Genomic DNA, 22,531 nt, shown 5'->3' with positions numbered 1-22,531 from the left:
CCAATACCCACAACCGCCCTCCCAGTCCCTATTTCAGCTGGCAGCAAGAGCATGTGTGGAGGTGTGAAGGGGGGTTCAGTTATTAAGACAGCTATGAGAACATTCTGTGCCCGTGTGCCAGATGTACTCACAGACACCTGGGGCTTGGGCCGCAAACAGGTGTGCTAAAATAACAAGAAAAATTGCATAATTCCCATATTTGATTGGTTGGACAGAGAATATTACCTGCCAGTTTAAGGCAAACATCCTAATATAAAACTGGGAGGAATTATGGGTATGAAAAGTAATGAGGCCAGGGCTGTCATTGCTCTGTGCCATTGATCATTGAGACCTTAAAACGGTCCTCACATCCAACAGTGTTAGATGCAAGAACATTTCAGAAATTATATATGAAATGGTATATGTTTTGAATATGAAACTAGACAAAACCATGGTCTATCTCATATAGTTGAATTCCAACTTGTATATTTTATATATCCTTGCAAATTTCTGACTAATTTAATACAACCTCCACATAGAATGCACTTCCCCAGCACCTGGACTAAAGGCAGATTGAAAACAATAGTAATCAAACCAGTTCATAGAAATTACACCAAGCAGGGTGATAGGACAGAAGTGAAAAAAAAATTGTACAGCCAAAAAGAGGCTACAATAGAGTGGATTTCGTTAAAAACTCTGCAGGGGTTCATGTTTCCATAATTCAGCTACTGTGTTTCATTTTTCACTTTTTCTTTCCTATAACGCTGACAAATACAGCTGTCTTGCACAATCGAGGAGTGTGTTTAGTGCTTGAGGGGTGATGTAATCACAGACCTAAAATGCAAGCCGTTAGCAAATCTGCGCCACTGATGCAAAAAAAGTGGCTTCCTCTAGGTTTCACTCTGGATCATTACACTAAATATTAACCTGCAGTTTGTCCCAACTTGCTTTACTAGTCACTGCAAAAGAGGCTTACAAAGGGAGTCCATGTACATCGCTGCCCAAAATACTTTGGCAAGGACATACTAATACTGCAGCCTTGGGGAGGGATGCATAGTCCTTATCCAAGTTAATTTAATTTGAAAATGTCCATATCTAATGAGGATTTATGACTGTACATGTTTTTGCTCCTCACAGAAATGCAGTATCTTCAAAAACATATCAGCAACTCTCAAGTAAGTGGTTGAAGCACAAGCCCTCACCAAGAAAAAAAATAACCAGCTCGAAAGGGTTTTAAGCAACATTATTTCTGTAATTATGTGAGAAGTTTAGGTAGGGGGCTTAATTCCACAGTTAAACAATAGTTTATTTTACTGCAAATGAGTCTTTTCTAGGATTGAACCAATGAAGATTTACAAGCTACATCTGAGCAGCTGGTGCTAACTACTGAGCAACCACAGGAAAAGACATGAGGATAAAGCAAGTTTAATGAATCGTTAGAATTTAGTTAGCATATGGTACATTTGCAGTATCTAATATTTATGAACGGGTTATTAATGTTTCAGCTAGCTGATACTGTACGCACACTGAATTAAATGAATGTTAGCACAGTTAGCATTTTTAGGTAATTACACAGGTAATTTAGATAAATACTATAGCTTATATATAATATACACTGAATTAGCTTGTTAGCATGTAGCATGCTCATCTATAGAAGCAAATTTGGCTAACACAGAGGTTGATATTCAACAGCATTATGTTTTAGTAGTATGATTTTCAATGGACAAAGCTTCATTGATACTTTAAATATATACTAATATTACAATATAATATCTGTATACATGTAAACTATTTAACCATCTACGTCAAATTTATGTTTCCAACAAAAAGTTTGCATGACATTCAGCCATTTTTTGACATTTTTGGATAAGGGCTAAGATAAATAAATAAATGAATATTCTAAACCATTTATTTATTTATTTTATTTATTTATTTTTTTTTGAAAAAGCTGAAAGGTAGAAATACTTTTCCATTACATCTTGAAAACTGAGTGCATCTTCTCTGCTTCTGTGTTTTGCTACTGTGACGGCTGACTGATACTCATCAAGCGATTTTAGAACGCGAATTCTTGTGTTCAGGTCTGCGTAAATTTTAATGGTTTGTCAAACTTTGTGTTTGCCAATGTTTCTGGTGTTTATAAGAAGCAGGACCCTTTTTTTACACTGTCATTTAATCCGCCCACCTTTTAGAAATTGGAATTCTGATGTAGAAATTAGTTTCCAAATGCTTAACTTTCGAACTACTGTGCTTTTATGGCCCTGCTGCACTCTATGTTTATTTTTCTTAGTGAGACAGTACAACTTCCTTTTGTATTTTTTTGCTTGTTCAGACAGCCAGAAAGCAGAAAAGGTAACAGATGAAGAAGGTACCGAAGCTGAGAAAGTGCCATGGTCAGAATACAATTATGCAGCCTGGGGTGTGTCACTGTACTAAGAAAAAGGGAGGAGCTTTCTCCTTTACAAAACCCAAAGCTAAACAGTTCACACTCTGAACCTGGTCAGGGGAATATTACCATGTGTTTAGATAATACAGTAAAAGGTAATTTTATTTTCATATGAAGATACCTCATTCAGTAAAGTTTGGGTTCATGGCAACTACATCCAAGACCTTAATCTGACCTTGACCCTCCACGCTAAATCACTCCCTGGCTCAAACACTCACATTCTGACCACATACAAAATGGAGGCTGCTACATCACCACTGGTCCAATGCATTAGTTTCTAGAGCACCCAGGGGAGACGGGCATTGCCCGGCACTAACGGGTCATAAACATTCACATTAAATATTCAGAGTGGATGAAGCCACAAAGATAAGGGTGACTGTGATTGGACGATCTCTAATCAGCCCACAGCAGGAAATGGGAACAGGCCTGCCATTGGCTGGTCTGTATCAGGCTGAATTTCCTGTATTGATCTACAGTCGTCCTTAACTCCGGCTGCAGCACTTTTTTTACCACAAGGGCAAGGATAGAATTCTGGCTTCTCGATGCTGTAAGTCCTCATGACTTGTTTTCCCAAAACTCATAGGTAAAAAAACATTTAGCTGATTCTTTTCGCAACGAAGACTTGATTTTGTTTTGTTTTCTGGGAATATCAGTATAGGGTGAGTTAATACAGATAAGTGGATCTCAGGTCAGTGTGGATCTCTCTGCACCATGCCTCTTAGTCTGTTCAGCTTCCTCCATCTCACATTGTCCTGAACACCAGCTGAAAGAAAATGTCTGAAGGACAATGTCATGAAATGTTTTAATATGTCGGTTTATTTTTTAAGAACAAACAAAATTCCACTAAACAAACCAAATGGCTTTTGCATGATCTTTTTGTGCATATTGATGGTTTGAACATTCAGCTCCATACTGACACGTTTCTTTTAATTTCAACATGTTTAACCAGTTTGTTTTATTTTCTGAAATATTCTTTTATTTTTTCCCAAATACTGAAATGAGATGCTGTTCAAGGCTAACATTTAAAAGAAAACATACAACCAAAATCATATCAACTACCTCTGAGGTAAAACACTTGTTTTATCGGGTAGACGTCTCCAGTCAGCCCTCGTTCCGGAACAGCACAAACAATAATGCAAACAGAAATTCAGAGGGGTTCCCTTCGTTCGGTTTAAACCCAAATGCAAACAAAAGTGAGCTCACAGATGTGTTAGTGTGATGTCGTTGGACAGGGTTCATAAACTAAAGTGGGAGTGGCCACACAGCCACACGGCCCCACAGCCTTCTGGGGGACTCCACAGGATTTCCCCCAAGAACAGGGACAGGACAGCAAACTTATAAACGGACACGTCAGCATACATCACACAATATTTAAGTATGACATCTCTTTAAAAAAATAAACATTAAAAAAACCAAAAGAAATAAGATGCTCATAGATTATATTAATGCTCTGAGGGTTGGGTAGAGGAGCTGTACAATTTCTTCGCTATAAAACATGCCTTTGTCAACCAGCATAAATAAAAAAAGGATGGCATAGTAAAAAAAAAAAAACAATGAAATCATAAAAACCAATAATTATAACAATAATAATAAAAAAGTGTGACCTGTCTTAAGTTACCAAATTCAAATATACACAGCGGCTCCTCTATTATGTACATATATACACACATATACTTTTAACTTTTTTTTTTCTTTTTCTTAATCAAATACCTTTAGGTGATATGGTAAGCTGCGTGGAGGCTTTCCCTTTATCCGAATGCTTACAATAGGAAAAACAAGGGACTGAAGGCACTTGCAACCAACAGAAATACTGCAATTTTTTTTGCAAACATTGAGAGAAGACAACGAAAAGGTGAAAGGCCACTATGGAGGCAGAGGGTCCTGCCGGATACAAACTAGACTGGCGGGCAGCACGGCACAGTCCAGGAAGGGGGCGAGCTGCCGGCTGATTGGTCCTTGAAGGTCAGCGTTTGTGCCGCAAGTCTTTCGGGGGGTGGGGGGGGGGGACCGCCCCTGCTCTGTAGTACTGTACATGCGCTCGGGAGGGGTGGCGACGGGGACCCTCTCCCAAATCAAAACCACCATGGCCCGCAGACAAAAATTCCTCCTTTCCTCCAACTTCACGCCGTTTGTTCTTTTTCTGATGGCACGGCATCTCCCGTCACGTCTGCTGAACAGCAGCGACGTTTTCTTTAAGTCGGTACGCGAGAATCAAAAACGCTCCTCCTCCGCGTCATCGGTGTGCCCTGAAATGATGTAGACCAAGAAAAGTTTTTCCAGTGAAATTTTTTGGAAATAACAGAGAGAAATGTTTCATTTAGGTCTCCTCCTTCCTGCGTCCCATCTTGCCAGCTCATATGCAGAGTTCTTTCACCTCCTTGCCTGAAGCGACAGTGTTGATATTTTTACAGCGGTTGTCCTTGGGGCTGTAGACCGTCCGGTGGGGTAGTTTCGAAGGGGTGCTGATGGTGTAGACAACCTCTGTTTTGGCCGGTGACGTGGTTTTGGGGAGGGGTTTGCCGGAGCGGCACTTGTCCACCTCCATTTGGCCACCTGCTGGGCCCTCCTCCTCCTCCTCCTCTTCCTCCTCCTCCTCCCCATCGCAAGTCCTATTCGGGGAGATCATGAGCTTCCTGCATTCGTACTGAACGTCCCTGTTGTCCTTGTGCCGCGGGCCCACGGGGCGCAGCGCCTCCCACTGGTTGTTGACGCTCTCCTCGACCGGCGCCCGACCTCGCTCGCGCGCTTTTCTCCGCTTCCGCGTCCACCACAGGCAGAGGGCCAGGCACAGAACCCACAGGGCAACGAAGACAGCACAGAGCGCGGGCACGAGGGGGTCTGCCAGGGAGAGAGGGGGGAGAGAGGGGTGAGAGTGAGAGAGAAGGAGAGAGAGGAAGAAGGGGTGAGAGTGAGAGAGGGGGGAGAGGGAGAAGGGGGTGAGAATGAGAGAGAAGGAGAGAGAGGGAGAGAAAGGGAAGGCAGAGGGAGTGAGAGAGAGGAAGGGATGGAGAGAGTGAGGGAGGTATAGAGGGGTAGGAAGAGAGGGATGGAGAGAGGGAGAGTGAAAGGGAGGGAGGGAGAGACAGAGAGAAAGGGGAGAGAGATGAAGGGGATAGACAGAGAGAGAGCAGAGAGCAAAAGAGAGGTAGAGTTACACCAGCAATGCATGACTGAGGGTTGGATTTTGCTCCCCCTTGACAAATAGCCCAGTCAAACAAATAGGCCAAGATGGCCTTCCAGACATAAAAACCATGGTTTATATCAGCTAGTCAGGGAATGGCAGAATGGTAAGTATCAGCAAACAGTGGGCAAATTTAGAATTCAGAGGAAATTAAAAAGAGGTAAAGAAGCATCAAATAATTTTCTCATCTCATTTTTAATGAAGTACAATGAATGGTAAGGGTTACACTGTGCTCTAATGCCTTTGTTATAGACCAAAGGCAGTGTAGGCAGTAGAACACTAGTGAAGATAAATGGTAAACAAAAGTTGTTCTACCTTTCTCAATCAAGTTCATGAATCATTTGAATCCCTTTCTTCCATTACAGAGACTAATTAAAGGATGTGACCCATTAATTAATTGAAGGATGTGATTCATTAACTAAAAAGAGTGGGAGGAGTAGGACTAATACTAACCCCCTCCCCCCAGTGAAGAGGGGTGTGCTCACAAGGCCATCACTCACCCAGTGACTGGGAACCACTTTGAGTCTCCACTTTGACCTCGACGGCGGCCACCATGACGGTGCTGTTGTGGCGGATAGACAGGGCGTTGACCATTGCGCTGGCAGCCTCCTGAATTAGACTGGAGTCCGGCTCATCCTGCAGGAAGGACTGGAGTGGGGGCGGGCAAAGGGGAGGGGTTAAGCATGCCAGTGCAGCCCCAAAGCGGTCATGTACACTATATGACTACAGTAAAAGTCAAATCTGGACGCCCCTTGGTCAGGGGATTTTTTTCATGGTTTGGGCTAGGCCTCTCAGTTCCAGTGAAGGCTTATGCGACAGCATACAATCACATTCTAGATGATTTTGTGCTTCCCCAACAGTTTGGGGAAGGTCCTTTCCTGTTTCAGCATGACAATGCACCAGGCACCAACTCAATACATCCTTAATTAATGAATATTCTCTGTACTGGAAAACGCCAGTTATTGTCACTTCCGTGCGAAAAATGTTGAATTATGTTAAAATATATATACGGTGAGCTCCATAATATCTGGGACAAAGACATATTTATGTAATTTTATTGTATTTAAGGGTATTTTATACACTTTGGTTTCCCCATGTATAAATTACATTAATACATAGGCACCATTATGTTTGGGACCTAATGTCATGCAAATGAAAGTAGTCGTGTTCAGTATTTCCTTGCATATCATTGGCATGCCGTGACTGCATGAGATCTGTGACTCATAGAGATCACCAGGTACTGAGTATCTTCTCTGGTGACACTCAGCCAGGCCTGTCCTGTCATGTTCAGCTCTTGCTTGTTTCAGGGGCTAGTCTTAATTTCTCACTTGTATGGTATATGAAATGCATGTTCAATTGGATTCAGATCAGGTGCATGACTTAGCCAGCCAAGAATTTTCCAGTTTTTATCTGTTTAGTTTTTAGGAGTAAGTTTGGGATCATTGTCTTGCTGTAGGATGAAACACAGTCCAAAGGATTTGTTTTTGCAGCTAACACCGGGTTTACATCTTTCAGTGTAGTGTAGCCTCTACATAGTAGTTCTGTTCATGAAGTCTTCTGCAGACAACAGGCACTTACACATCCGAGACATCCTCCCGAAGATTGTTTCTAATCTGTCGGACAGATTTTCCTCCAAAGGCAATCAAGAGCTTAGAATCAAAGCAAGATACTGAAATCTCTTTTATATTTGCAGCAAAGAAGCAAATGAACACACCTGACTAACAAGAATCAGAGAGGAGGGTTGGTCATAGGGGAGGACTTACCATGGCCACCTCCACGGCATCCCGGTTGGAGTGGGACAGGTCGCACAGCAAGAGCAGGGCCCGTTCACGTGCCAGGGTTCGAGCCGTGGGAAGGTACCGCAGCTCGGCACAAATGTTCTCCACTGTGGTTCCCTGCAGCCAGCACACACAAATAGTTGAGATTGAACCACCGGAACCCAGGACCCAGAGTTGGGCTCCACACAGAGCACAGGGTTTCCAGCTCTGACGCTCCGACACATTTCTAATATTTTTTTAATTTTCTAACTGTCAACCTGGAACACCAAATCTGAACAGGGTCATGCTCATTGCTAAAACCCCCTTGGTCAAAGCAAAGGCAAGCATATGCCCTCCTCTGAAATCAGGGTAAGAGATTTCATTCTGCAGCCTACCAACTAGCAGCCAAACTTGCATAGGTACCGAATCTAAAAAGGACATGAATGTATAGCTCGTGCAGCCAGTCTTTGAGTGCTGAACAGACCAATCAAATGACGGGTGAGGGGATTGGTAGCACGTAGAAAAACATGGACATCCTATCGACTGAAATCCCTCCCATCCTGGGCCACCCTACATGCCTGCTGTTTGTTGCAGCCGTCTGCTGCGGGAACCACAAAGACAAGGCTGGCTTCCCCAACAATGGCTATCCTACAACAGCCTAGCAGCCTAATTGTGACACATGGAAAGCCTACGCAGCATATTCCCCAGAATCCCCACCACTGAAGGAACAGAGATGCAATGATTTTATGCACAATTTGTAGGGTAGGGCTAATGAAAGTCTTATTCATTGGGTAACTGTGCTGGCCCAGCAACTAGTAACTTTGGCCTGAGGCCAACCTTAGCTGCTGGCCCCTGATGTAAAGCCTTATCTACATCGTTCGGCGTAGGAGACGACCGTGGTTCTCACCTGCGGCACTTTGTCCCTATTGAAGATGAGCGTGATCCTGGCGCACTGGTTGTCCAGGTAACCGGTGTTAGGCTTGCACCTGGTGTGGACGGCGGGCGGGGGTTCAGGCGAGGAGCAGACGCCCCACTGCCCGCAGGGAGGGGAAAAGCAGGTCAGGAAGGGGTGGTCGAGACACTCCTGCCCCCCAGGGCAGCTCTGACCATCCTGGTCTGGCGCCCCCTGGTGGAGGCACAGCCGACGCCCACAGTACACCTGCATGGCAAATGCAGAAAGGGTCTCACACACACTCACACAGGACCACATGAAAACACCATTTTTTCTTTCTAAAAGAAATGTCAGCACTCACTTAAGTGATGGGAGTGAGAGGGGAGTGTGAGGGCGGGGCTTACCTTGGTACAGCCCACATTGCCGTTGCTGCATTGGCAGGCGTTGCACTCCTCTTCCCACCGTGTCCCATGGGGGAACTGCAGCCCAGCATGGTGACAGGCCATCCCGACTCCGACAACTGAATGACACAATGCAGCCTGGTCACCCATTGGCCAATGCTCAGACACACATCCTTCAGTTCTCAGTTCACATGGCTTGTGTATCTGTTGTACTCACGCATTTCTATTAAACTGAACCTCTAACTGTGTAGATCTAGGCATAATTCACAGGAATATGCTTCCCTGCTTGAGTTGGATAAATAAATGTTTTCAAAATGTTTTCCAATTCCTCCAACTAAAAGGAATAGGAGGTTCCAATGGGAGGATAACGATACAATAGGCCAGTCACATGGCCCTGCCCCATGACTAGGCTCCGCCCCCCGGGTGGCACTCACACTCCTGGCAGCGGGGGCCGGCCAAGCCCGGCGGGCAGATGCAGCGGAACCCGTTGATCTCGTCCACACAGGTGGCCCCGTAGGTGCACGGTGACGACTGGCATTCGTCAATGTCTAAGGCGAAGAGAACCTTGTGTCAACATACAACACTTCACAAGGGGCTGGTGCACAAAGACCAACCAAGAACGCTGACTGAATGCTGGTTATTGGCATACATTATTATCTACAGAGAGGAGAGGAGAGTAGAGCTTGACCAGTCAGGAACACCTGAGTCTACACATCTCCCTCATCTCACCACACTCCTTTCTCCGATATTTGTCCTCTTTCACGGTACAACCAGCACAAACTGTACACTGCTGTGGGGTGAGTGAACCTCATTGGGGGGGGGAGGTTGCTGAATTATTAATCTGGTCTGAACACTACCAACTACCAACACTCAATGCCACCAACACTCTCAAGACCACTCTCTGCAGAAGTCTCAAGGCCCGCCCCTCTAATCTGATTGGACCACTGACGTTTCTTCCCCTCCCCAAAACGGTGCCCCTGAGAATACATCTCAGGCTCACCTCATCACACTAAGCTCCACATCCATAAGTCTAAGCGATACCTTCGTCAGTCTGTACTTTATGTTCACTGTGAAGCGCAGATTAGTTGCATGCATTTTACATTAATAATAATTGTCACAGTTGCGGTGATGACTTCTAAAAGGTATTCAGGAATTCAGGTCACAGCATGCTAACAACTGTTGAAAATACAACAAACAAAATATCAGTGAATTTAACTACCCAATGATTACGGCAGTACCTCTCTGATTGAAGTACAGCTAGGGCTAATGGATGTTCAGCTAAGTCTGACAAGCTGAGACCGAGATGTTGTCTCAGGGCCACCGTACCCCCACCCCTCTGCTCCTCAGGTACTCACTGATACGGCAGTCAGGCCCGGCAAATCCTGGCGCACACTCGCAGCGGAACCAGTTGACCCCATCCACACAGATGCCACCGTTGTAGCTGCCGAGAAGCAAAAAGAGGCATCCTGCTGAACAAACAGTCCACCCCACTCCAATCCAAAACGCACGCACAAACTCCTCAAACGCAAACGTTCACCAGCGCTCCATACCAGCCTTACAACATGCCCCCATTCTTTTTTAAAGGAGGACCAGCAACCATTTATAACAACATCAACAGCAACATAACAACAAAAGTAGCCGTTAAACCCAAGCTCCACTTACCAGGGGTGAGGATTACAGTCATTGGTGTCTGAAGAGACAAAGAAAGAAAAGAGAGTACAATTACATGTAATTGAGCTGCCATTAAAATCCGGTCATATCCCTCCATTTTGAGGTTCAATAAACCTAATTCTCCCATTACTACTGTTCACTGCCATACTCTCAGCAATACCCTTGGGCACTCCGTCATCTAAAACATTTGGTTATGAGCATTAAATGGAATATTCCATCCACAGGTAGTAAACAAAAAAGAAAACCGCAGAATACATGAGAAACAACACGTATATGCAATGCAAAGGCTACCATACAAGCATGGCTCATTCATTAACTAAGCAAATTACATTACCTCCAAGCATAGGACCATGCTTTACAATGCCTGGTTGCCTATAATTATGCTAACAATGACTGAAAGAGGACACCTCAATGACTTTGAAAGAAGGGTGATTGATAGGGTGCATATGGTGGTGGGTTCAGTGACCAAAACAATTGAACTTGCTAATGTTTCAGGAACAATGGCATCTGAGGTGATGTCAGCGTGAAATTTGCAGGGAAAGATGTTACTGGCAAAGAGAAACAACGCTCCAAGATTTGATGCATTATTTGAAGTGCAAGCCATGACAGTTGTAAATCTCTTTTTTTTTTCTCTTTCACCGAAAACTTTTGGTGAAAGCAGCCAGTTTCATCAAAAAAAGGAGTGGCCTAATGATGGTAACAAATTATCAGTGAACTACAATTGACAACTACATTTCCATTTTTTGTTCACTACCTGCAAAAATAAATGTCAGCTATCAGGAAAGAAAGCGGCCATCTTAATAGCCTCTGAGAACAGAAAGGAAAAGAGAGTTCTAAACTCCTCATGCAGAATAGGAACCCTGCTGTAGGGGTGGGGGGTCATGGGAATTGTAGTCTTACTCTGCCCACAGGTAGGCCCCTCCCAGCCGTCCTTGCAGATGCAGGTGAAGGAGTCTCCGCCTCCCACACAGGTGCCCCCATTTTCGCAGGGGCCTGATGCACATGGGCTGGTTTTGGCTAAAATTTGGAGGAGCGGGAGCGTTAATACATTTTCACATACTTCCAAAATAACTTATTTTCTGGCCAGCTATTTTGTGGCAGTGTTTGACATCTCCCTGACTCTGCTGAACTGAAGGGCACTTTAAATGCCTGGTGAGGAGAGGACGGTGCAGAGTTCTATGGCTTGTTACTTTATTTCAACAACATGTCTCCTTCAACTATCATTCCTGTGTTAATTTAGCAGGATTTAGCAGGTCAATTTATGTGGAAGGTTATCAGAGGGCCATAAACATACATTAAAAAAAAAAAAATAGAATTTAATAAAAACAATGTCATGTTCACTTGTGTGTCAACAATGCATTCATAAATATTATATTCATATACTGTAGGCTTGAATAATCTAATCTATTTTCTGTACGCTGAAGGAACTCTTTCTCTCACTCCCTCCCCTCCCAGGCAGGTAAGACTCACCTGTGTTGCAGGTGCTGCCCCCCCACCCTGGGGGACAGGTGCAGTGGAAGGAATCAACATGGTCATAACAGGTGCCTCCATTTCGGCATGTGCTGGCATCACACTGGTTCTCCCCTGACAAAGCGAATACAGACACACACACACACACACCAAAAGATGAGTCAGCGGCACACAACACCTACCGTGAATTCCCAAACACAGACACACGTTCATAACGACACTCCCACAGAGACATACATGAGCACTATATATGCATACATATGTACATACACACACATATCTGTGTGCACGCGTGTCTGTCTGTGTGTACAAAGAGAAAGAGAGGGAGAGAGACTGAAGGGGAGATGGACCTGAAGGAAAGGACAGGGGGCACTACAGGGTGGCACCACAGGGAGGCGGGCACTCACTGGAATGGCAGGTCTTGCCTTTCCAGCCGTCGGCGCAGTCGCAGTAGAAGTCGTTGAACAGGTCCACGCAGCGCCCGCCGTTCTTGCAGGGGTCACGGCCGCACTCGTTCACGTCTGCCGCGCGAGGGGAAGAAGAGAAGGGCGCCGTCAGAGAAGGGGGGGGGGAGAGCGGAGGGGTTCAGGGGGTCAGGGGTCGGAGGTCGGAGGTTACACTCACTCAGGTCGCACAGACGGCCCTCCCAGCCCTCGGGGCACACGCACTGGAAGGAGTTGACCCCGTCGACGCAGGTGCCGCCGTTCCGGCAGGGGAAGGCCGCGCAGTCGTTGACGTCTGAAAGGGAGACACGAGCAGCGGTGAAGAGGAGGGAAAGTATGAGCAGGAGGAGGAGGCGGAGGAGAAGGACGGCAGAGAGACGGGCGATGTTGGGGACGTACTCTCGTGGCAGTAGGCCCCGGTGAAGCCCGGCTGGCAGGCGCAGGTAAAGTTTCCGGCGGGCTCGCTGACGCAGCGCCCGTGCGGGCCGCACACGCTGGACGTGATGCGCCGCACCACGTCCCCCGAGCTGTTGGTCTCCACGGCGATGGTGCAGCTGTCGATCACTAGCAAGGGTAAAAATCAGACACGCGGGAGTGAATCACGGGACCCTGTGCGATTCAAGCGATACGACTGGCGATTCATCACGTGCGACAGCGCCGCGGGCCAATCACGGTCCGTACCATCGCAGGGGGCGGTGCTGCAGTGGTCCTTGGGCTGGGAGCAGTCCTTCCCCTCGTACCCCTCCGTACAGGCGCAGTAGTAATCTCCAGACAGGCTGTGGCAGGACGCCCCATTCTGACAGGGGCTGGGGCTGCAGGGGTTCAGCATTCTGTTCACCTGTGTATGCAAACACACAAACCTTTCAGCAGCACGTCAGAGATAGAATTACTTTAGTAGTGTCCCCTCTGTTAAAGTGCAAGGTTCCTATTGTCTTTAAGGTGCGAAGTGACTGCTTCTCACTGCACAAATTAGCTTTTGTCATTTTAGTGATTTCACCATAGTATACAGCTCAGAACAAAGACATAATATCAATATATAAAGCTAATAATATAAAAATGCAAAGCAGTAAATGCGCTATTAACTGACAATTACTTGAAGCCCGAAGACTGATTGACAAAGACTAAAGCCTTAAAATTAGAACAACAAATATTTTATCAGCTAGATAAAAAAAATTTAAAAAACACTATTCGGTGATTTTGTCCATTTCCCGGGCAAGGAGAGAGGGCAGTGCCAGCACATCCAAAGTTACGTTGCCTCATTCAAGATGGAATGGGTTGTATTTTTAGCCTGGCCCCCGATCAGCAATCCTCACGCATCGGAGCGATTTATAAAAGTGGCGGTTAGCCGCCGAGTGCCAGCCGCTAAGTCTGAGGAAACGCCCCCCCCCAACCCCTCCCCCCACCGCCCCAACCCCCTCCTCCGACTAAACAACAACCCCGTGACAAACTCCCCCTCGCACTGTGCGCATCAGAATCCCGCGCTCTTATCTCGGACCGTCGCCCACGGCGCGGGGCGTAGCCGTGGCGTAGCCCCGCCCCCTCTCACCTCGCAGGCGGGCCCGGTGAACTCCGCCGGGCACTCGCACGCGTAGCCGTCCTGCGCCGGGCGGCAGCGGCCGCCGTTCCGGCAGGGCCCGCTGTCGCACGCGTTCCGCCCGATCTCGCACCGTTTACCCACGAACCCCGGCGGGCAGAGGCAGTAGTGCCCTCGAGGCCCCTCCTGCACACGAGAGAGAGAGAGAGAGAGAGAGAGAGAGAGAGAGAGGAAAATGGCCCCTGGTGAGATCGTGCAACCTGCGCTGTGCTGGAGTGTTTTGCATCTTTAGGATCGGAAACTCCCATTTTCCTGTCATTGCCTTGTCAGTGCTCAACTGGGTCTTCATTGAGGTTGTGGTTACGTACACCTGGTTATTGTAACACAGGTGGATATTCTGGGACGTACCGACGGCCTACTTTCGCAGCCCGGCGGAAGGTAAGGAGGCCTACCTGACACGTAGCTCCATTCTGGCACTGTCCACGGCAACCGTCCACTTCTGCGGTTACAAATAAAAAGAAAAACAAATTAGAGTAAGATACAGTCAGTAACATTTCTGATACATTGGGCAATAAACTGCAGTCAAAAGTGACTTCGGGTTAGTTTGAGCGGTAATCCAGGAGGCAGGTAGACCACAATCAAAAACAAAATCAGACTTAAAATGCAGGAAAAAGCAGACATGCGGTTATGCATCTTCAGACAGCCTCCGCAGACACTGCAAGGTTAATTTTTCAACCGTAAATCAAGACACGGAGAGTTGTTTTCCACATGACACGCAGTGAGTTTTGTTAACTGTTTGCATGAGCGGTAACAGTTGGAAAGTTTGAGTAGTGCAAATGTACTTTTCCCATCTCTTTGATCAAGTGTTTTTGCGCAGAAGAAGAAAGAGCCTGGACAGGAAGTGCAGAGAGTGCGACCTTTAGGGTTTATAAGAGACAGGAGAACAGTGGGGTGGCGGCTGGTGCAAGCAGACAGGTGACAGGGCTTTTAAAGGCTTATAAGAGAAGAGAGCACCAAGACTACGGCTTATACTGACTGATATCACAGTTCTGTCCCGCCCATCCGCGAAAGCAGTCACAGTAATATCCACCAATCAAGTTTTTGCAAGAGAAAGCATTTAGGCAAGGCTTCCCCCTGCACTCATTAACATCTGTGAAACGGAGAACACAGAGAGATAGAGAGAAAGAGAGAGAGGCAGAGAGAGACTTGAGAATGAGACCCAACACCGGGAATCCCTGAGGTAGGGGGCCTGGAGAAAGCTCACCGAACAAGACTAAGACCCGCCCCCCCCTTACTCCAGCAACATCCAATCAACTGCAGGCTCAGGCACAACATGACCAAATTGACAATCTCATTCAAAATGGCCCCAGGCGGTGCCCTGTATCTCTTGACCCTCAGCCAACGGCAGACGAGGCCACCAGTTAGTTTACGGCTGAATTAAAGAGAGAGCCCTGCTGTGCCCCTGACCAAAGGAAAAACAACACGTTCCTCGGGGACTTAAAATATTCATAAGGGCCGAGAGGCTCGTAAATTGGCTCTCCCCGCGGGCGCACCTGTCCTCTCGGGAAGGGAGGGGCGATGGGGGGGGGGGGGGGGGGGGAACACGACACCCTCGTTCAGGTACTGCCGGAGAAGCGGGAGGGGAGACGGACCCGAGCATTTCTCCTGTCAGCGAGAGAGACGCGGGCCTCCACTCGGTCTTGTTTACAGAATAACACCGTATCCTCTCCAGCTCGCCTTTCTCAACGTACCGCGCGCTATGGCTATGGCAATGGCAATGGCGGGGGGGGGGGGCCGGGGGCCGAAAGATAAATACAAACGTAAAAATGGTAACACCCCTCATACCCTGTCTGGAGTCAAATATAAACCTCCCCCCACCCCAGATGCACACACCCTTTTGGTTTAAATTTACTCCTGTGAATAGTCGTTGCCAGGGTATGCATTATTTATAGATTTACTCTGCTTACCTGGATCGGGTTACTGATAATATCCAGCTTTACCCATGCAGCCTGATCAAATTAGGAATCTGTGACTCCAACGGACTTACTATGACAGGAAGGGCACACAGTGCACACGCACACACGCACACACGCATGCCCTCACGCACGCCCACACACACGCACGCACACGCATGGACACACACACGGACACACACACATGCATGGACACACACACAGACACACACACACACAATGCAGCCCGTCCCATTGCAGGCATAATAGCCAAACCGAACCGAAGAGCCAAAATCTTCTGCAGCCAGCATTTCCTTTTCAACTTTGCCCTTGACACACACCCCCCCCCCCCCCCCCAACACTCCCAGGCTCACGCCTCTCTTACCTATCTGACAGGTCTTCCCCGCCCACTGTGGGGGGCAGAGGCACTCAAACCCATTCTCAGCATCAACGCAGGTCCCGCCCTGGGCGCAAGGGTTGGACGCACACTCGTCCAAGTCTGAAACGCAAAGCACAACAGACCGCATTGATCAGCACTTGAACCCTCCGCGCGCTCTCTCACGCACACACCGGCGCACGGACACACAAAAGCAGAAACACACTCACACACACGCTTCTCATTGGAGCCCAATTTAGGTGGCTTCAACGTGCAGGGCTGTACAGCTAACACCATTCACTACGCAAACCTGCGTGAAGTTCTAAAGCACTACGCTACTGACACTAATTAACCCGGCGTAGACTCGGCGTAGAGACGGAGTACTGCAAGATGAGCCCTCCCCGCAAAAGCACCCAGAGGTAGGCGAGCCGTTCCTAATACATTTAAACATAACACATTAACGCACATTTAATACATTTAAAACGAGGCCTAAGCCTATTTGAGGAGCTTGGCTCGTTGGGAGATAGTCCCCACTGGCTGCAGGACTAACGCAGTGGCAGGTCCTGCAGTTAAGAGCCTTAAACTTTTGTGAAAACACCGTTCCGACTTTGCGCTCTAACATGATTACCGTTTGTGTAATCCAGGCACTATTAAAGACGGGCGGGAGAGCGCTGTACCGAGGCCGGAAGAGAGGGGGAGGGCGCACACGCGCGGGGAGGGAAAGGAGTATCTGGAGCCGCGGCGGAAACGACACCCACACGTCAGAAGGCTGCCGTGGAGACAGGGGTAGCCCCGGTTGCTTTGGCGACATTGCCTGGGCAGATAACGTGGCACGGGGCTCTCGAAACACAGCTAAGAGAGGGAGAGCAAGTGTGTGTTGGGAGTGCGTGAGGTTTACATGTGCGTGGGTGGGAGGGTGGATGGATGGGTATGGGTGTGCGTGCGTGTGTGTGTGTCTGTGTGTGCACGCACACATACGCCTGTGAATGCAGTGTTCGAAAAACAGCCCACTGCACCACTTAGTAAGGCGGGCAGGGTGCCTGTTGACAGCGGACCATCTCATGTGAAGTGGCAGGTTCAGTTTTAAACCCCGCTGCCCGCATGCCAGCACTCAGGTTACACAGGCCTCTGTGATGCATGTCACTGGCCTCCACACTACACAGTTCTGGAGGGAAACTCTCCCGCTCCAGCCAGAGCCACGGGGGCGGAGACCTCTGCCGATGCCCGGTGGGAGGGGCCTCAAAGGGGGGGCGGGAGGAGAACTCACCTTCGGCACAGGTGGGCCCGCCCCACCCCGGGGGACACTGGCACTGGAAACCAGACTGGACATCGTGGCAGGTGCCCGCGTTGGCGCAGGGGTTGGACGTGCAGGCGTGCTCCGCTGCGCGGCGGACAGACAGACCAAGAGAGGCGCCGTTTCAGACAAGCGAAGCTCCGCCTCCCCGCAGCCAGCTCCGCCCCACAACCCCCCCGCCCCTCAAACTGAGCCGAACCGTTCGGGCGGCCGGCGACTGGCGCGCAGGCGACAGAGGTGTTGCCTGGCATGGCTGCTGTGCCCGCCGCAGTGCCCACTCAAATTCAAATTCAAATGCTTTATTGGCATGACATATTTAAAAATACATATTGCCAAAGCGTAGTGATAACAATAATCAACCACAGTAAGAATATATAATTAACAAGAAGAAAAAAAAACAAGCAGCAACAATAACAGCATAAATGACAGGAACATAATATTTATTATCTATTAAATTAACTAAATTAAATTAATTTTAAAAAGTATTTTCTCAATAAGAGTACTTATAAGGCCACTAACCGATCTCGCAGTTCTTTCCCGTGTACCCGTCTGGACAGGCGCAGTGGTACTCATCGGGCTCTGTATTAAGGCAGGTCCCTCCGTTGGTACAGGGGCGGTGCGTCCCACAGTAGTTCAGATCTGGGAACGGAGGCAAAGAAAATAAAACTGATTTAGGCCAGGCACTGGTGGGGCATGAGAGGGGGGGGGTCAGGTAAAAGCTCATGCTGTAGTGCCCCTCCCACAGACACTGAAATTCATCAGAACACTAGGCTAGTACTAGCACACAGTACACTACTTTTGAAAAATCCATTTATTCCAATTTTCCATGTTCCATGTTCCAAGATACATCTGCATAATATTTCCAACTCCTGTCATGTAGAAAAATGTGAAAGACCTGCACACTGGTGTGTAAAAATGGAAAAAATCTGCAGGAATACTGTATGCATTTACTGTAAAGCCCAAAATGCCACACATTCAGAGCAAAAGAGCAAACAAACAACATTTTGGCCACAGACCTCCACCAGTGTTTGAATGCACAAAGAAATGCCCCTTCAAAGTCATAAATTATGTCCTCAGGAAGTTTAGGAAGTTATCTTAAGGCCACACCAAGCCAGCCCTACCTTTGGGTGAGGCCAGGTTTGTGGCAAAGGGGTCTGATTTAGGAGGCCGAGGGGGTCTGATTTAGGAGGTGGAGGGGGTCTGATTTAGGAGGGGGTGGTCTTACCCTTGTCGCACATCAGGCCTCCCCAGTTCTTGTCGCAGTTGCACTGCCAGGGCTTGACGCAGGTCCCGTGAATGCAGCCCGGGTGGGGGATGCACTCGTCGCAGAACTGCCCCTGCCACCCGTACTTGCACCTGCAAAACACCAGGGCAGCGATAAGCACCACTGCAAGAGCGCTTCCAAGAGAAAGATTGAGATTCAGTGGTCAAGTGGTCAGTTCCACACAAAATGAAATGAATGAAAATGGTGCTAAATAGTAATTCCAGGTTTTGCTAAAATGGACTGGCTAAAACTGCTATGTCACAGGAAAGCCAATTCCATCCCTGGGTTGTGATAAAGCAGCAAGCACAATGTGACTTCATTCAGGTGGAAGGGACTGTTTTGTCAGTTAACCTTCACAGGCAGGAACAAGTCCATGTGGCCTTTTTTTGGGCCAGGGCGGGCCAGGGAAGGCAGGGGGCATCGAGAGGCTAGCTAGTTGGTTGGGTCACAGTAGCTCTCTATTCAAAGGTTAGCAGTACCAAGCTCCTAGCTGTAAACCAGCAAAACATCAACGGCTGTACACAGTAAAAAGGCTAAAAAAACAACAGAATACTTTTCCAAACAGATCAGACAGTGATTCTAAATGCCACATCAGACCAAAGGTTTGTGACACGACAAGCTGACTCTTTGCAACTGTTTGCAACATTCGAAAACTGACCTGCTGAGACGTTGCTTACGGTTACCGTAGCAATGATTCTCTTCACTTCCTTGTTTGCAGTTACTTCCAAGAGCGCCGATTGGCTAGAAAAATATAACTACAGCACTGATGTATGTTGCATTCTATAACTCGCCACTAGTTCACACCGCCTCAATTCCCAACTTAAACATTCCAAAATGGCTTCGTTGTGTTGCAAATCTTTGGTCTGAACTGGCCTTAAAAGGGTGAGTTTTCATTTCATGATCTATGCTTCTTCACAGGATTCTAGGAGGGACGACTGGAGAAGAACCATGAGTTTGCAGACACTGTACGCATGTGGCTGCTGCTGCTCCATTCCTTCTAGAATGTTCTCATCTGGTTTCCAGCGGAAGGGTGAGGCAAAGGCCCAGCGGAAGCCAATTTCGGGAAGACCTTGAACCAACGGGTTCCTCCCTTTCTTCCACACCTGTGGAACTGCGGCAGCCGCACCCCTTTGCCGGGGTTGAAATAAAATGGGTTGGCACGCTCAATTGAGGTGAACTGGGGAAGCGGGGGGGGCGACGGTGTCATTTCCTATTTTAACAGGAAGCGAGCAGAAATGTGTCACCGCTTCCATGGGACACAGGTGCCAGATGTAACAGGAAACGCCACCGCACATTTTCTGTAAATCCATCCACAAATACGCAACCTCTTCTGACGGCCTGAAGAGTCGCCGAGGTCTCGGGAAGATTTCTCACGACTTTTTTTTTTCCCCCTCTGAATTTGAAACATCCTGAAGTGTTTTCAGGCCGGTCTAACCACTCCTCCGTAAGTTCGGGGAGCACGGACGCGCACGCGCGCTCCTACAAAGCCGCCGCTTATTTCACTCGGCAGTCCGCTCGTTAAGCCGCTGTGTCAGAGCAGCACGCATCACGTGGAGGGAGACCGGAGGCGCCTGATTGATCAGAAGAGGTCACGTGATGTAAAATGCTACATCAACCTAAAGCAGTCCTCTCCTGGTGATGCTAAGCAACCGAACCGGCCAGTCGTAATCCGCGCTGGCACAGTCTGAACTCCGTATCAGGTCGTGGGGAGGGGAGGATCCACAAACTGGAACAGCGCGTTAACCGGATGAGCCAATCGGCAGTCAGATTGTATGAGCTTGTTGAGAGACATAAATACAACCATCTTTTTTCACGGCCCGCTCTCCTTTATTAATTCCCATAAGAGCTTGAAATGGGCGGTCCGGACTGTGGGAGAGGGCGGAACTGTTTGGGTAGGCCCCCATCGGTTGCCTACCCTATGGTGGATGTAGCAGGCTTGAGTCTGGGCACATCCCACGCCCCTAGGGAAACAGGCAAGCCTAACCCTAGAACAAACCTTTTCTGCATAGATCATATATCTGCCTTTCAACCCAACCAGTGAATAAAATTAAATCTCAGCAAAACAAAAGTACTGAAATCTACTGGCTATTCGGCCCCACAGTTTCTACTCGCACAGAGGGGAAGGGGGAAACAGCATTCAATGCCTCCGTTAACAGACAGGGGGCGATAAAGGGTGACCTCGCAGTCCTCCACCGTGCACACAAACGGGGGTTCCCCCAGCCAAAACAGGCCGGAGACAGGAAGCGCCAAGGATGGGGTGGGGGGGGGGGGCAGGGTCTGCGCGTCACTTCTGGACAGGAAACGCGGCGCAGAAAACAGTCTGCAGAGACTGCGGGACAGGAAGGGGAACAATGGCCACTGGATGCAAACTGCACCCCACAGGGGACGAGGGAACAAGGGGGGCCAGGAGCGATTAAGATTACACCCCCCCCCCCTCTCCCCAATCTCAAGTGTATCATAAAAATCACATTCGAAGCACAGCTACTCTAAACTGCAAATGATAAAAATGCTATTGCACAAGAGTAAATACAATGAAGCCCTAGTCAATAAAAGCATTTTAATGGAATCTCTGCCTTCCTGGGACGACAAATAGAAAAACACACACACACACACACACACACACACACACGTGTGCACTTAAGTATGCACACTCGAGTACACGCCCAGGCGCAGCAAGCAATCACTTGCTCGTGCAAACGCATAAACACAAACACAAACAGAGCCATAGAAACGGAGAAGGGAGCTGTGTGCAGGCAGGCAGGCAGGCAGGCAGGACAGACACGCACGCACAGTGCTCCCCAGTCGGTACAGGTGAATCGGGAATGAGCCTGTAGAGGCCAGTCTGATCCAGTCTGAACTGAGGTGTGCGTGTGTGTGTGTGTCTGTGTGTGTGTTCATGTGTGTGTGTGGGGGTGTGTGTGTGTGCGTCTGTGTGCGTCTGTGTGTGTGTGTGTATCTGTGTGTATGTGTGTGTGTGTGCGTATGTGTGTTGGTGTGTGTGTGTATGTCTGTGCGTGTGTACGTCTGGTGTGTGAGTGCATGTGTGTGTGTATGTCTGTGTGTCTGTGCATCTGAATGTCTATGTATATGCGTGAGTGTGTGTGTGTGTGTGCATTTGTGTGTATGTGCATCTGTGTCTGAGCAGTTTGTATGTATGTGTGTTTCTGTGGATGTGAGTGTCTGTGCGAGCATGTGTGTGTGTGTGTGTGCGCGCGTCAGTGCATGTGTGTCTGCGTGTGTGCGTGCGTGTTCAAGCCACACATCTGGAGACTGGTAACTTTCCATGCCATGTATTCCAGTGGCTCACTACAGTAGTAGAAGCTCAGCTCACACCCCTGCATTCCCTATGTGCCCAGAGGTTACCGGGGTAACCTGAATTGGGCAGGGAGCCTGACACGGGGGGGCCAGGCGTGGCTTCCGCCCGCGAGCGGCGCTGCTGCCGCGCGCGGCGAGCGTCGCGGCGAGGACGCGGACTTACGCGCATTCCCCCGGCGCCGCGCAGCCACCGTGCAGAAGGTTGCAGCCCTGCTTGCATATCGCTGTGGAAACAGAACGGGGGGGAGAGAGAGGGCGTCAGGAGAAAGGCCGGAACAGAGAGCGCCGTGTGAACACACATTAACCTGACACGTCTAATTTTCTCTTCTTTCTCTTCTTGCATCATAAAAAAACGCTACCTCGTTACATAGCCTCGTCCACAGGTGAGAAAAGAGGAAAGCCTCATATTTCTTAGATATTTCACAGACTGCTCTGCATGCGTGTAGTCTGAGAGCATAATCAACCACGTTTCCCTTCATCGCCATTCTCGCTGTGTTCCTTGAGCCTTTGGCCTGGTATTCGGAATAGTAGAAACCAAAAGGGAGCAGAAGACAGATTT

At 48.3% G+C, this 22,531-nt stretch overlaps 1 protein-coding gene across 6 annotated transcripts in view; it reads right to left on the bottom strand.

The window, feature by feature from the left end:
* Window positions 1–3,217: 3,217 nt before the first annotated feature.
* Window positions 3,218–22,531, bottom strand: part of LOC135257045 (protein jagged-2-like) — a 38,244-nt gene continuing 18,930 nt past the window's right edge. For 3 of the 6 annotated variants that reach the window (XM_064339435.1, XM_064339439.1, XM_064339434.1), the window contains 22 exons: window positions 22,136–22,196; window positions 18,619–18,749; window positions 17,913–18,032; window positions 17,367–17,480; window positions 16,109–16,222; window positions 14,808–14,921; window positions 14,224–14,270; window positions 13,784–13,957; window positions 12,919–13,075; window positions 12,637–12,801; window positions 12,419–12,532; window positions 12,202–12,315; window positions 11,795–11,908; window positions 11,225–11,341; window positions 10,316–10,343; window positions 10,009–10,094; window positions 9,088–9,201; window positions 8,657–8,772; window positions 8,268–8,519; window positions 7,367–7,498; window positions 6,104–6,251; window positions 3,218–5,260 (listed from right to left, as the gene is read on the bottom strand). In XM_064339435.1, coding sequence (XP_064195505.1) covers window positions 4,776–5,260; window positions 6,104–6,251; window positions 7,367–7,498; window positions 8,268–8,519; window positions 8,657–8,772; window positions 9,088–9,201; window positions 10,009–10,094; window positions 10,316–10,343; window positions 11,225–11,341; window positions 11,795–11,908; window positions 12,202–12,315; window positions 12,419–12,532; window positions 12,637–12,801; window positions 12,919–13,075; window positions 13,784–13,957; window positions 14,224–14,270; window positions 14,808–14,921; window positions 16,109–16,222; window positions 17,367–17,480; window positions 17,913–18,032; window positions 18,619–18,749; window positions 22,136–22,196 — 3,017 coding nt within the window. In that variant the 3' untranslated portion in view covers window positions 3,218–4,775. The remainder of the gene's footprint in view (window positions 5,261–6,103; window positions 6,252–7,366; window positions 7,499–8,267; window positions 8,520–8,656; window positions 8,773–9,087; window positions 9,202–10,008; window positions 10,095–10,315; window positions 10,344–11,224; window positions 11,342–11,794; window positions 11,909–12,201; window positions 12,316–12,418; window positions 12,533–12,636; window positions 12,802–12,918; window positions 13,076–13,783; window positions 13,958–14,223; window positions 14,271–14,807; window positions 14,922–16,108; window positions 16,223–17,366; window positions 17,481–17,912; window positions 18,033–18,618; window positions 18,750–22,135; window positions 22,197–22,531) is intronic. The other 3 variants (XM_064339437.1, XM_064339436.1, XM_064339438.1) reach the window with 3 other exon arrangements.

The sequence above is a fragment of the Anguilla rostrata genome, chromosome 6 (genome assembly GCF_018555375.3).
Source record: "Anguilla rostrata isolate EN2019 chromosome 6, ASM1855537v3, whole genome shotgun sequence".
NCBI lineage: Eukaryota > Metazoa > Chordata > Actinopteri > Anguilliformes > Anguillidae > Anguilla > Anguilla rostrata.
This window is presented reverse-complemented; position numbering and strand designations above follow the sequence as displayed.